The 13,279-nt window shown below is 46.4% G+C and overlaps 1 protein-coding gene across 10 annotated transcripts in view; it reads right to left on the reverse strand.

Annotated features, from left to right (window-relative positions):
* LOC147718545 (phosphatidylinositol-binding clathrin assembly protein-like) overlaps nt 1–13,279 on the reverse strand; it is an 882,838-nt gene that overhangs the window by 777,712 nt on the left and 91,847 nt on the right. For all 10 annotated transcript variants that reach the window (XM_086918490.1, XM_086918493.1, XM_086918491.1 and 7 more), the window contains exon 2: nt 2,392–2,534. In XM_086918490.1, the coding sequence (XP_086774616.1) occupies nt 2,392–2,534 (143 nt within the window). The remainder of the gene's footprint in view (nt 1–2,391; nt 2,535–13,279) is intronic.

The following is a 13,279-nucleotide window of genomic DNA, read 5'->3' on the forward strand; positions in this document are numbered from 1 at the left end:
TGCTGCTGCAAAGATGTTAATGATGTGTCTCACCACAGCAGTTTCCCTCTGCACATTTGCTACTGTGAATTAATATGTTCATTTAGGTCTCAATGACCGCCTCCTTTGCCGCACATGTACATCTCATCTAGGATCATTTTGTTGTACTGCTTTGCTTGAAATTATTAATAAAAACATTTCAAAAACAAAAGACTATTCAAAATCTATAGACCTGGGAATCCCACACTTATCTCGGAAGTGATTTTGGCTTCCGCTCATGCTAAGGGCTTTTCGAAATCCTCCACTTCTTACAATAACTGGGTGTCAAGATTAAAGCTTCTCCGGTCCATATGAATCTAAACGTTTCCGCTGTTGAATGTTCACTCTTTATTGTTGGGGCAAGTAGGAAATATCATGGTTTGAACGCACTGCGGCCACAGAAATGAATTTCCTCCTGAGTCATTGTATGGGTGCCATGCGCTCCTACTCATGCTACCACCAACCACTCAGAAAAATATTCAGGGCAAGTTAATACAATTTACTTGGGGCAATAAAACGTCTAGGATATATATAACAAAAAATACTCATCAAATCTATATATGAAGGTGTTCTGTCTTTTCCAAATTTGGAGACCTATGTCTGGGCCACACAGTTACAGCCTCTGTTGGATATTCTACGTAAAAATTATAAATGCCAATAAACACACCTTAGACAAAAAAAAAATTATGTGAAGGTTTGGCTCCAGATAAAAAAAAAGTACACACAGTTGCACCTAAAAATTCTCCCTGGGCCACCTGCTAAATCATACGTTGGGGAAAATTTACTAACGCCAACTAAGATCACTATGAGACATTGCTTTGTGATAGTAAGCCATCCGGGCATGATGTTTCCCTCATCCCTCATTCCACTCCTTGATAAGGAGTAGTTTCTGTCCTGTAACTCCAGTTCTGTAGGAAGGGTATCTCTGTTATAGTCATAATCTAGTGAATAGTCCCGCCCATGTGCGTGGACCCCGGAGCAATCAAAAATAATCTCTTAAAGTGTCGAAAAAATGCAGAACTGCACAGACACTTAAGAGAGAATTTAAAGACAGATAATGCAGCCTATAAACAGGCTACACTGTCCAGTACTTCAACTAGAAATTCCACCAAAAATCCACAAACAGCAAAGCCTGTCCAGATTTCCCTTGCCCTAGCAGCAAAAACCCTCTGGAATGATAGAGAGGAAGACATGGACAGACAAGCCCCATAGGCTGCCATTATGTGGCTCAAAACAGAATACTGTGCCTTTAAGAGAACTTTCCAGAATTCCACAGTATCCCAGAATGCACTGCAGGTCCCTTTTACTTTCAGTTCTTTTTGAAGGCGTAACACGCCAGACCTGTAGCATTCCTTACATGAATAATTATCTCCATTGGGGAGGAGGGCGGGCGCTTATGACTATAACAGAGATACCCCTACTACAGAACTGGAGTTACAGGACAGAAACGACTCCTTCTGTAGTAGGGGATCTCTGTGTATAGTCATAATCTAGTGAAAAGAATGGCAAGCTCATCCCCACACCAAAACGGCGGTGGAGAAAAGAAATCAACATCACTATTGTGCGTACAAATTCCGCAGCGAAGCCTGTCCAACCTGAGCATCTGCACTGGAGTGGGGTTCCCCAAGAAGGTAGTGTCTGACACTGGAACCAAGTTCATGTCAGTGTACATTAAGGTCATGTGGGATAAGTGTGGGGCTGGCACAGGAACTAAGTCCTTGTCAGTGTACATGAAGGCCATGTGTGGGGTTACCTATACTTTCTCCACACCCTACCATCCCCAGACTAATGGGCTTGTTGAGAGGTTTCAACAAGACCCTGAAAGACATGTTTATAGGTCAGTCTTAGCATCTGGGACATATGTGGAACAAATGTTTGCCATGCCTTCGATTTGCATACATGTAGGTACTACAGAAGGGAGTGGGCTGAAGCCCCTTTCAGCTTTTGTTTTTGCGTACCCTGTAAAAGAGTACCCAATGCTCAATGCATTGGGCCAAACTGGCAAAGCTTCTAATTTTATATACAGGTTCTTCCTGATCATCAATCATGTGCACTTGTTTAGCAACAACTGTTTGTCTTAATATTTAAAAGCATAACATATTAGAGGGTGCGATTTCTTTTTCAAATCAGTGAATGTGTCTAGTCATTCTGCTCTGAAAAAAGTATTTCTTAGGGAAGTGCTTTATTTATTTTAAACGAGATATGGAAACACTTAGCTCAATATGTGCTGTTCGTGCAGAGATTTGAGAGTTCAGAGTGGCTTATTTTAAAATCCAGAAATTGCAGCTCAATTTTTAGAACTCCCTCAGCACCAACCTTTGCATTATACACAAAATATATTTGCAGTCTGGAGTAGAAACAAAACCGACTTACCTCATTTCCATACATCATGAGGTGGTGTGTTGTAATAAGGGCTTTGAACACAACTACCCAACTGTTATTAGCAGTCCTCTCAAACAGTGTGTCCGCCAGCTGTGGAATATTCACATTCATCTCATTTGTGCACTGCAGAAGATCTAATGAAAATGAGAAGACATTACTTATGTTACTGAAAGAAGAACAGTCAATGTTGATGCTAATGGCACAGGTACAAACTTAACGCTACTAACTATGCAATTAAACTACACAACACATCGCATACATATATCTTCACTAAAACTATAGCAGCAATATTGCTTAGTGGATAGAGCAATGTCTAAATAGACTAAAACAGTCTACACTCTAAAGCCGCTCCATCTCTCTAGGTAATTGTATAAAGAACAACTACTCTTTAAAGATTTCTGAACACACTATGTCCGCGAGATGTGTGTATTAAGGAAGCATACTTTAAAATGTGGCTTTTGCATTTTAACTGTAATTACATTTTTTCAATCTGTATATGGCTACAAACCTTATCAGCTTCATACAAAATGAACGAACGTTGGCAAGCCCAATAGGCTTCCCTTTTTTTTTTAGCAAACATTACCAAGCCAATAGGTTAACTAAGCCTACCTAAAAGTGCAAGCAATACCTATTAGCCCTGGCAATTCTTATTTTTACTGCATGCGCATTCACACTTATTACTGTGTTTCAACGCCGAACCTGCCAAACACAAGCTATTTAAATAAACAGAACACACACAGAAAAGCAGTGAATCAAATGACTGTGGCTCACTTGGAAAATATTAGACAAATGAATAATGCTCTGTGATTAAGTTACAGTACATATAAAGAAATGAAAAAAATACTTAAATGATGCCTAACACACACAAATACCCAAACGAAAAAGTTTCACAAATAAATCTTCGAATGTCAATCTTATCCCGTTAGTATTGTACCCATAAGTTACTAGCCACACATCTTTACACATAAGATGTCAAAGGTTGGTCAGACATAACAAGCTTTAATCCAAGCCAGTGGCTATGAAGCAACACCAACAAAGCTAATACACAGTATACAGAGTAAATGACTACCATTAGTTTCAAATCAAATCAAAAGAGACTTTATTTCGGTTATATTTCAAACTATAAAAGTACACATATAAACAATACAATTAAAAACACATTGTACACATTAATTCCACCGATTATATCCACGATAAAAGTCATATTGCACATGTCTCAGTAACAATGAATGAGCCGGAAGGCTGAAAGTGCAGGGGTGCAGAGTAAAGTGCAGAGGGCAAAATTTATATAAAATAGAACGGTCATTGATCCAGACAGAGTCTCAATCTAACAGCTAGTTTTAAAAATGCTATTATTTGGAGAACACTGTCACTGTGCAAGAGCTGCAGATAGATAAGAGCTGGTCTGGTTTGGTTAAAATGAAGTCTTCTTAGAAGGGCAACATGGTAGCGTTGGGGGGGGGGATATTCATAAAATTTACATAAAAACATCCCGTCGCAGCCACAGGGCGCTGCAGGCTTATTAAAAAATCCGACTTGGGTCTGGTTAAAAGATGATGAAAAATGTTAAATCTAAACCTTGACAACAGAAATTTTTCATGTGTGGTAAATGATTCTGCTAAATAAGGTTCCATGCTATCACAGGTCTTTAACATCAAATAGCTCCTAACACTGGGCTTCAACAGCTGCTCACTTTCTCTTTGGGTATGCCTGTCATTACAGAATGCGTATTTAATGGCTGCTACGTCACCCTTTACAATGCCATTAGTTAAAAAAAATGATATATAGTTAAATCTAAGAATGGTACCTTTTCGAAAAAGCAAATACAGCATAACTTGATGGCAGTCCACATTAATTAAACAGAAGTAGACGTTTTTACCTGCTTAATTGTGGCCATATTGGATGCGACTTGACTATATCTCTATCGGTTTTAAGTGCACAGATACCCGTTTGTTATTGATGCAGCTACCATTTGTTCCTGCATGCTCGCTATTTGGAGCTCCTGGCTGAGTCTGCATTTCTCCTTGGGGGGGGGGCTCCAAGAGCTGATGTCCCAGGGGCCTCCGCAACTGGGTCAAGCACCCTCTCAGCACTTGACACTGCATATTAGTGTGGGTAGTCAAAGACTTCTTGTGAGGGGACGTAGATGCAGATGGATGAACACCGGCTCACAACTCAAAATACGTTCAATAGTGGCAATAAATGGATGTCCAGTCAAATACTTACTTTTTTTTTAAGGAATATTTATCTATGGTCAAAAAGTAAAATACAGCATTCACAAATAATGCAGGCCTGTACTCTAATGTCCGGTGGGCAGGGCTCCGGAGTACCACTTCCAATCATGATAGGCGACGTTCAGGTTCGGTCTCACTAGAATTCAGAGTCTCAGCTACCACTCCAAAGTCAAAAGTGTTCCAGCCAATTAAGTGTTATGAGGCAGAACACGTTTTCCTGGACCCTTTGGCCCTTCAATCAGTCTTACCCGCTCCTGTAGGAGTTGTGCTACCAGCCCTAGAACATTCAACTTGGCAGACGCAGAGGTCTACAGTGGCTGCTGGCAGTGAGTAGGACTCTCTGCTTTGCAGTAGCAGCGGCGGGTTGACCATGGCCCTGCCTCTGATGACACGGTCAATTCCTCTGAACCTTCTCACAGGTAGGGGAATGATCACTCAGTTTCAAGTGCTTCAGTTGGGACTTGGGCACTCACCACAGTGTCACTTCTTCTCGGTATCACTGAAACCAGGCAACAACTCCTGCCCTTCATGGCAGCCCCGGCTGGCATAAAGGGGTCACTGACTTTACAGCGAACATTGGTGACGGCCAGTTTCAGCACAGCAGTAATACAATCTTCATGGCGGCCCCCTCTGACATACTGGGTCGCCAACTTTACTCCACACAGGGCAATAGCCCATTCAGCACACCCATATGGGGTCACCTACTTTAACCTGCACATGGGCGACCGGCCTATCAATAGAGCAATGGCTAGCTTCACAGCGGCCCCCTCTGGCTTACGGGGTCACCAACTTGAATCTGTACATGGGAGACTACAACATTAGTGCAGCAGCCACTTCCTCACATGTCGCGATGGGGATCAACTTGCTTGGATGCCCCATTGGACCTTTCTCCCTCCAAGGGCTCTTCTCTTTCTCACATGTCTTGTTAAGCAAGCAGGCAGGTGCTGGTGCTCCAGGCCTGATGGTCTTGGATTTCTCTAGGTTACGTCCTCTCACCCAGCTGAGAAACCAGCACACCTTAGTCCCCAGCCATGGTCACAAAATTGTCCACTGCGCTAAAACCTACACTTATATGTTTTGGGTTTTTTTTTGTACCCTAGAGTCAGAAAGAATTTACTGGGGAGTCCTGGCTGGATGAATTTGATGGGGGGTTTTAGGGGTGTTAAAAGAAATCAAGATCTGGGGCCTGTAGGCAATGGATTATTTTCACACCTTACTCTGAGTGCAAGACGAGGAAGGAATTTGGTCTGGACATGTGGTGATTGGGTATGGCTGCTTGATCCAAAATGTTTAGATTTTCTTTCCTTCGTGAACTTTGTACTGTAGTCCTACCCGTCCCTCATCAAGGCATACAAAAAGCAGCAATAAAAGTCTGTCCTAAAGATTGTAAATACACCCAATCCAAAGACAAATAGATAAAATGAAGACAAATGGACCTGATTGACAATTCACGCTTTGTGTAAGGTATCTCACAGGGGAACAGATGCTACAGGCGTAAAGTATGAATGGGCCCTTCACTAAAGCTTCCCTTGTTGGGGGGGGGGGGGGGATCCAGGGGAGCATCTGTGCTCTGGAGGTTCAGAGACCCCACTAAGAGACCACAGGGACAAGGGAGTCACACACAGCAGAGGATTGGTAATGAATCTACTAGCGCTCAGGGCTCAGCTCCGCACACCGTGTCCGGTGCTCACAATGGAACTTTTTGTCGATGTCCCCTAGGCAGAATCTAGAACCTTCTGTATGTACTGCGGTGCCCGAGCAACCTTTGGCCGATGACCGGTGGAACTGTCCTATGCAGCTATAGAGGAGTTTGGCTCAGGTTCACCCCTCGGCCGTCACCTACCCAGCCGGATGTCGGACACTGTTTTTCCTCGTCTCCCAGTTGTAATTCCTACCCCCCTCCCTCCTATGTTTATGCTATGCTTTTGTCCTCCTATGTTTATGCTATGCTTTTGTAACACATGTAACTATGCTCCAGCAATTGATGTAACTTTGTAACTATGTTCTGAAACTATGCTCTTCCTCATGTAAAGTGCTCTGATACCTTCGGGTCTAGCCAGCGCTATATAAAACTTTTCAAATAAATAAAGTACCTGTTTGGATCAACTCTTATCTATTCATACCTCAATCTATCTCACTTCAGTTACCTTGGTTAAAGGATTTCTTTTAACCCAACGGATGCTCACAGAAGACAAGTCAGTGACAGGTACCCGAGGACTCCTGACTTTGCTGGGCTAACTGAGCAAAGAAACTCCGTCATTCTTTTGACGCACGTTGTACAAATGTGAAGGTGAAGAAAGAGAAAGTGAAAAACGCAATGTTAGGTTGACCAGAAGCTGGAAAGCCTGTCTGGAGGTAGGAAAACTGTTTTAAGAGCAAGAGAAGACAACATTAAGTGTGCAATAGCTGGAGTAATAACAAAAAAAGACAACTGCCCAGGACTTGCTGTAGCATTACAGACTAATGGGGTAAACTAAAATACATCAACGGACCATGGGTACAGTATAGCAAGAACAACAAGAGGTCCTGACTCACCCCCTTCTTGTTGGGGGGTGGGGGGGGTAGACAAAGAGGATGTGACTCTAGAAATGAATTGGCTGAGTCACTAACTAATTAATTAACGTAATTGTTACACAGGAAAGTACCAAACTTTCATCAAGTCACACCAGGGAAAAAGACACAATAGCTGTATTCTGTAGACAAAATATTTTTGTATATTCTCTTTTTGGAAAAGCAGATTCAATAAGACATTTCAAAATGTATCAATATGCAGTTGCTCTAGAAAAGGGTGTAAAGAGAAAGTGCTCATATGTGAAGTGAGTAAGAGAATGGAAAAATCAAAGAGAAAATCGCGGTCGAACAGCAGCATATCATCTGCGTACAGAGAGATATGTAATGGTCTGGATGGGAACTGCAATGCTGACGACTTGTAATTCTGTCGGATTAGACAGGTTAGGGGTTCGTGTGCTAAGGCAAATAATGAAGGTGAAAGCGGACATCCCTGCCTAGTACCACGCTGGATGTTAAATAGGTCTGATACGTAACCGTTGATACGAACTCGGGCGCACGGATTAGTGTATATTAGAGATACCCACTGGACGAAGCGCTTGGGGAAACCCATTCTCTGTAAAATAGCAATTAAATAGTTCCACTCAATAGAATCAAAAGCCTTGGCGGCATCTCGTATGCGCTCGCAAAGCATTGTAAGATTTCCGTGGCTTGTGTATGGATCGTGCCCTCTTCAGATTTAACGCGTAGTATAGCCGTGTGCCCTTTACCCTCGCATATTTTGGCCACCAGTACGCTGCCTGGTCTACCTCCCTCCCCATCTGGCCACGTGTTTCTTGTCCATATATTTAATTTCAACTTCTACAAATGTCTGATGTTCTGAGTGCAGCTCACGCAATTCCCCCAAGAGTGTGATATCTTGAGTGGTCTCATAGGCCGTCTCCAACTCCCTCATACGTGTCTCTCAACGTGTAATTTGCCGTCGTATGTAGTTTCAAATGCCTATCGTGGTGCTCATGCACACACCCCGTATTGTGGCCTTGAAGGCTTCCCATAGTAGTACCAGATCTTCCACCACGGGTTCATTTCATTGAAAGTATTCTTTAATCGCTTTGTGTATGGTGTCTGCATAAATTGTATCCGTTAGAGCACAGGAGTTAAATCGCCAATGAAAAGGGGGTGGAGTGTAATTTGGGGTCGTTAGGGTTAACAATACAGGGTTAGGGGGAGGAGCCAAGCCGGCGACCGCAATGGCCGCCTAGTCCCTCGGCTCCGATCATCGTCTCCTGACGAGACTACATCCTGGGTGCACCGTTGCGGCAAGACGGAGGGTACGGGGTTGTGAAAGCATCCGATCATCGGGGGTGCAATCCCGAGGTCCGTGCCTGCTTCTGGAGGCGAGAAAACGTCGGCGATTCTAGCGGCCCGCAGCAGCTCTGAGACCGGGGTCTCGGCCATCTTGCGAGGCCGGACCCCGAGTAAACAACAGCGGCCGCCGCTGACCTGGAGGGACCGGTCAGCTCTGAGGGGGCGTGTGACGGCGCTTCTCCTGATTGCAAGCGAAGATCGAGACTCTCCCTGTGCCCCTGCGTCCCCGGACAGTGCAACATTGTATCCACTCCGCCGAAAGGTATTTTCTTAAACATCCCGACTTCTGCGGGAGGCTCCCTAATTTATCGCGAGCCACTCTTCACCTGCACTAATTCCGGCGGCACCTTTTGCTTGCTCTTTGCGACCCTGCCGGGGGGACTACATTGTTCGCCGCTTTCCAGCCTGCGCCCCGGCCCCACACCGGCCCTGATCTGCCCGTGCTACTATGGGTATGGAGACCGCGCCACCAGGGGTACACAGAACTGCTTTGCGCCTCGACGCATTCCTTGCTTCTTTGGCTGCCCTCCGTGACACCTTGGTGCAGGGCGCCCTATTGTTGGGGGGCAAGATGGATACCATGATCCTAGCGGTGGAGTCAATGATTTCATCTGGCCCGCTCGTGTACTGTGAGACGCCCTCTTCAGCGCCAGGAGGTTTCAAGATGGCGCCTTTCACAGCAGCTGGATGGTCGAAAACACGGCGTCTTCTCACCTTCCATATGTGTATTGTTGGATGCACCGGGCGTTTTGGACGTGCTAGTCTGGATCTGGCTGCAATATCCTTTCCCAAAAACCTGCTGCTTGATATTCTTGCGCTGTTCCTGCTGTACTTTCACATTGGACTGGGGCTCTCCTTTGTTGCTTCGTTGCATGGAGTTTGGAAGGGCTGTATCACTGACTGGTTTCACATGCCGCACTTGCTGGAGATTGGTACTGTCGCTGATTCTGGTACTTTACGCAAGACTGGACAAGGATAAATGTCCCCCCTCCGGGTCACCGTCCTCTGTGCTACTACTGTGAGGGCTGCGTGACACGTTGACCTCCGTGATGCTGCGCCGAGTTGACTCTGTTCTCGGATATTTTCCTCTGACCTGATTCTTGCTGCTTTGGTTCATGTACTGCGCTCAATAATTTCACGTACAAGAAGGGCCGAGGGACTGCTATAGGCTGGCTTCCATTCTTGCTTGTGCTTTTGGTTGCAGGGGGTATTGCTTCACGACATTGCTACTACAGTGGGTATGAATGCTTTGGGTATGCGAACTGTACTGCTTTGTGATTAATCCTGTTGTCGGTGTGTTAAATCTCGCGCGCCGCTCGTAGATTTCCCTACTGTGTATACATTGCTACATGATTACCCCTTGTGCTGAGATGTTCACTTGCCGGCGAGGGGGCACCGGGTGCCCGGGAGCGGGTTCGCTCCTCTCCTCCTCCACTCTTTATAATTTCCCTTCTGTGGGGCAGTTCCGGGGCGACAGGCACGCTGTTAGTGGGTTAGGCCGTAGCCATTACAGGGGTGCAGGGTGGCGGGTGCGGGGGGGGTTTGTTGTTTTAGTTTGTTTTGTTCTATGGTCCCTATCGCTCTTTTCCGGCTTTGGGAGGGTCTTCCTCTTTAGTGGGGCTGGCGTCACGGGGTCTCACACCTTTGTCTCTTTTTCTATATTTGACTTCTCCATATTTCTCTATCCCTCGCTCTTTAGGGGTGGGCTTATTTTTGCGCTATGGCTGCTTGATGGTAGAGTTGCTTTACGTATAGCCCACCACCGAATACCACTGGGGTTTATCCCCCTTGCTTCTTCTCTGTCTTTATGTAAGGTGTGTGGTCCTTGTTGTTGCAGCCCCCTCTCTTCTTCTAAATTTAAAAAAGAAAACCTCATATCCTATGTCGCACACCCCACAGTCCTTACAATGTACTTTGATGTATCCTGCTAGTATATTGACCTATTGCACGCTATTCTCCTGTTTTTATTGACTGTCTTTGCAGCCGGCCATGATGGTTGTGGGCTTGCGCATGTATATCCTGATTTTCCAATAAAGGTTTTCAAAAAAAAAAAAAAAAAAAAAAACAATACAGGGTTATGATCTGATAGGGTCCTGGGTAGGACTCGCAGCTCTCGTGTCCATAGTGCAATGTTGTCCATGCCCAGCCAATAGTCCAGTCGTGACCAACTATAGTGTAGTGCTGAAATGTGTGTGGCCCCCGATTTAGCAGGGAATTAATGTCTCCAAATGTCAGTTAGTGACAAATCGGTGAGCATATGAAGGAGTTTCGCCCTGGCCTGTTTGTGCGGTTCTGAGGAATGTGCGGAACGGTCTACACCCTCCTTTACAGTCACATTCCAGTCACCCACACATATGATGTGTGTGTTTGCGAGCGTTTGTAAATGTCCCCATAGCTCCTGAAAGAACTCGGGTGCATCTATGTTTGGACCATATACATTGAGAAGCGTTATCCGGTGACCACGTAGGGTGCCAGCCACGATCACATATCTACCCTCCAAGACGCGTTCCATACCGGTGCATTTAGTGGAAGTAGCACGTTATTCATCCTCCACCGTGGATATCCTGTTTTTGGCCGTGTCCAAACGTTCACCATGCTGGTCTAGTTTCGCAGACATGCCATCCATCCTGCACGTTAAATTATCTAGTTTGCCATTAATGTCCTGCAGGTTCACCTGTATGGCCAGCAGTATTTTCTCCATGTTGGTATTAGCCGCCAGGTCAGCTGGGACGTCACCGTCAGCCATCTGGTCCGTGGGCTTAGGTACTTTCTTGCTTTCAAATTAAATCTTCTGCTGTTGTTTATCAGGCTTTCCCATCTTCTCCTGGAGCGGGCGCCTCGTCTGTGAAGCCTGGAGCGATGATCTGGTCACTCTGTTTGATGTCGCCATTTTGACTGCGGGGTGGCGCGTGATCGAGTGCCGCACTCACGGGTTAGGACTCCTGTGTCTCCGGTCTTTGCGCCCCCCTGTGACGTGATATAGGCAGCTGGTGAGTGTGGATAGGACTATGGTGTGGCAGTTCACAATGAGCGCGGTTGGTTGTAGTTCGCAAACAGTCCCGACAAGCACACGATGTCATGCGCAGCTTGACAACCGCCGAGATCTTGCACCCCGGTGTTTCAGGGGACACTGCATGCACGTTCGAACATAGGGATGTTCCCCGCCAACTTCCACACTGCTCAGCTGGCATTGGGGTGTCGTACTCCTATGGGTCCTGTGACTGTTCTTAACGTTAGCTGGCGCACTCTGTGTTTACTTGTCACGTTATTTGTGCCCATCTGCTTGTGCCCCGACCAACCGATACTTGGCTTCCCTCAAGTGCAGACGTCCAAACCCCTTTCACACCCTCAGTTCAGCAGCGTTGCATTTGGGGTACAGTGTTCCGCCCATGACCTTCGGCGATGCAGTCACCGCCATTATGCAACCATCGTATCTTGGAGGCCCTAGCCGTGTGTCAATCTGGACGCGCCGAGGGGCCGTAGATCGCATTCAACTACGCGATAGTAAGTTACAGCGCTCAGTGCCCCGCGTTAGTCCACCACGCAATCACCCGTCAGCACAGCGCCGTGGGGACCCCAGACCCCACCGTTCGTACCTGCAGCTGCGTTAGATGTACCGCAGTTCACGCATCAGGCGGCCACAGCAAATCTCCCCATGCGGTCTTCAGTTTGTCTCGTGCAGCGGCAGCCAAAACTACCTTCATGCGCAATTAGTTCGCCGATTACCTCCAGCTCTCCGCTAGTTCGTTAGAGCGCCGCCATTTTGTTCTCGCCGCTGCCCGATCCGATGGCGGTCGGGCGACGTGAGGGCGAGCTCGCCACTGGGGCCAATGAAGTCCGCGCTGCTGCCTGTCCACCGACCATGGCCCCGCCGTTTAATTTCTCCCACAGGCTCCGTGGCTCTCACCAATGCTTTAGTCTCCCGTCCGGGACGGCTCTGGAGCTGGCCGCCATCTTGACTGTAGCCGCCGTCCGGCGAGTGCCGCTTTCCGCTTTGAACCGCTGCTGTTTCACAGTGCCATGCCTTATCGATCCTTCATGTTGTGCCCAGGATGGTCCCACACCCGTTTGCGGTGTCTACGGACGGTTTTGCTGGCTTCAGGCAGGAAAAACCTACATTGTTGTGGTCGTCCGGCGGAGCTGCGGTATTATCCAGCCATCCCGCTGTGCGCCCCCTAGCGCCTCCGCATATTATAAAGTTGAACTGGTGGAGGCGTCAAGACTACTCACAGAGTTTGTGAACACATTTGGTGTCTTTCAGTATAAATGGAAGCTGTTTGAACTCTCCTCAGAGTCCTCAGTTTTACAATGAATAATACATCACATTTTCAAAGACCTGGAAACAAATATGAGGTACTTCCAAGATGATATGTTGGTCTTAATAAGGGATAGAGAGGAGCATTACAAAGTCCTGAAGGAGGTCTGCTCCAGACATTCAAAGGAAAGTTTAGTTCATAGTGCAGACAAATGCAAGTTGTTCAGACCACTAGTAGATCATCTAGATCACACTATCTGAGCCAGTGGTGTGACCCCTGAGGAATCTCTGGTCAATGTCATCTGTATGGCACCAGCCCCAGATCAGGACTAACTGAGGTATTTTGCGGGACTCTGCGAGTACTACAGCATGTTTGCTAAGATCTTTTCCTCTCTGATGGAGCGTTTACACTAACCCCTAAGAAAGGATACAGAGTTTGTGTGATCTGGTCAACATCACGAGCCATCTGAGTCTACCAAGAAACAGGTCATTAATGCATCCACACTCCAACCGT

Source organism: Lissotriton vulgaris, chromosome 4_1 (assembly GCF_964263255.1).
Source record: "Lissotriton vulgaris chromosome 4_1, aLisVul1.2, whole genome shotgun sequence".
NCBI lineage: Eukaryota > Metazoa > Chordata > Amphibia > Caudata > Salamandridae > Lissotriton > Lissotriton vulgaris.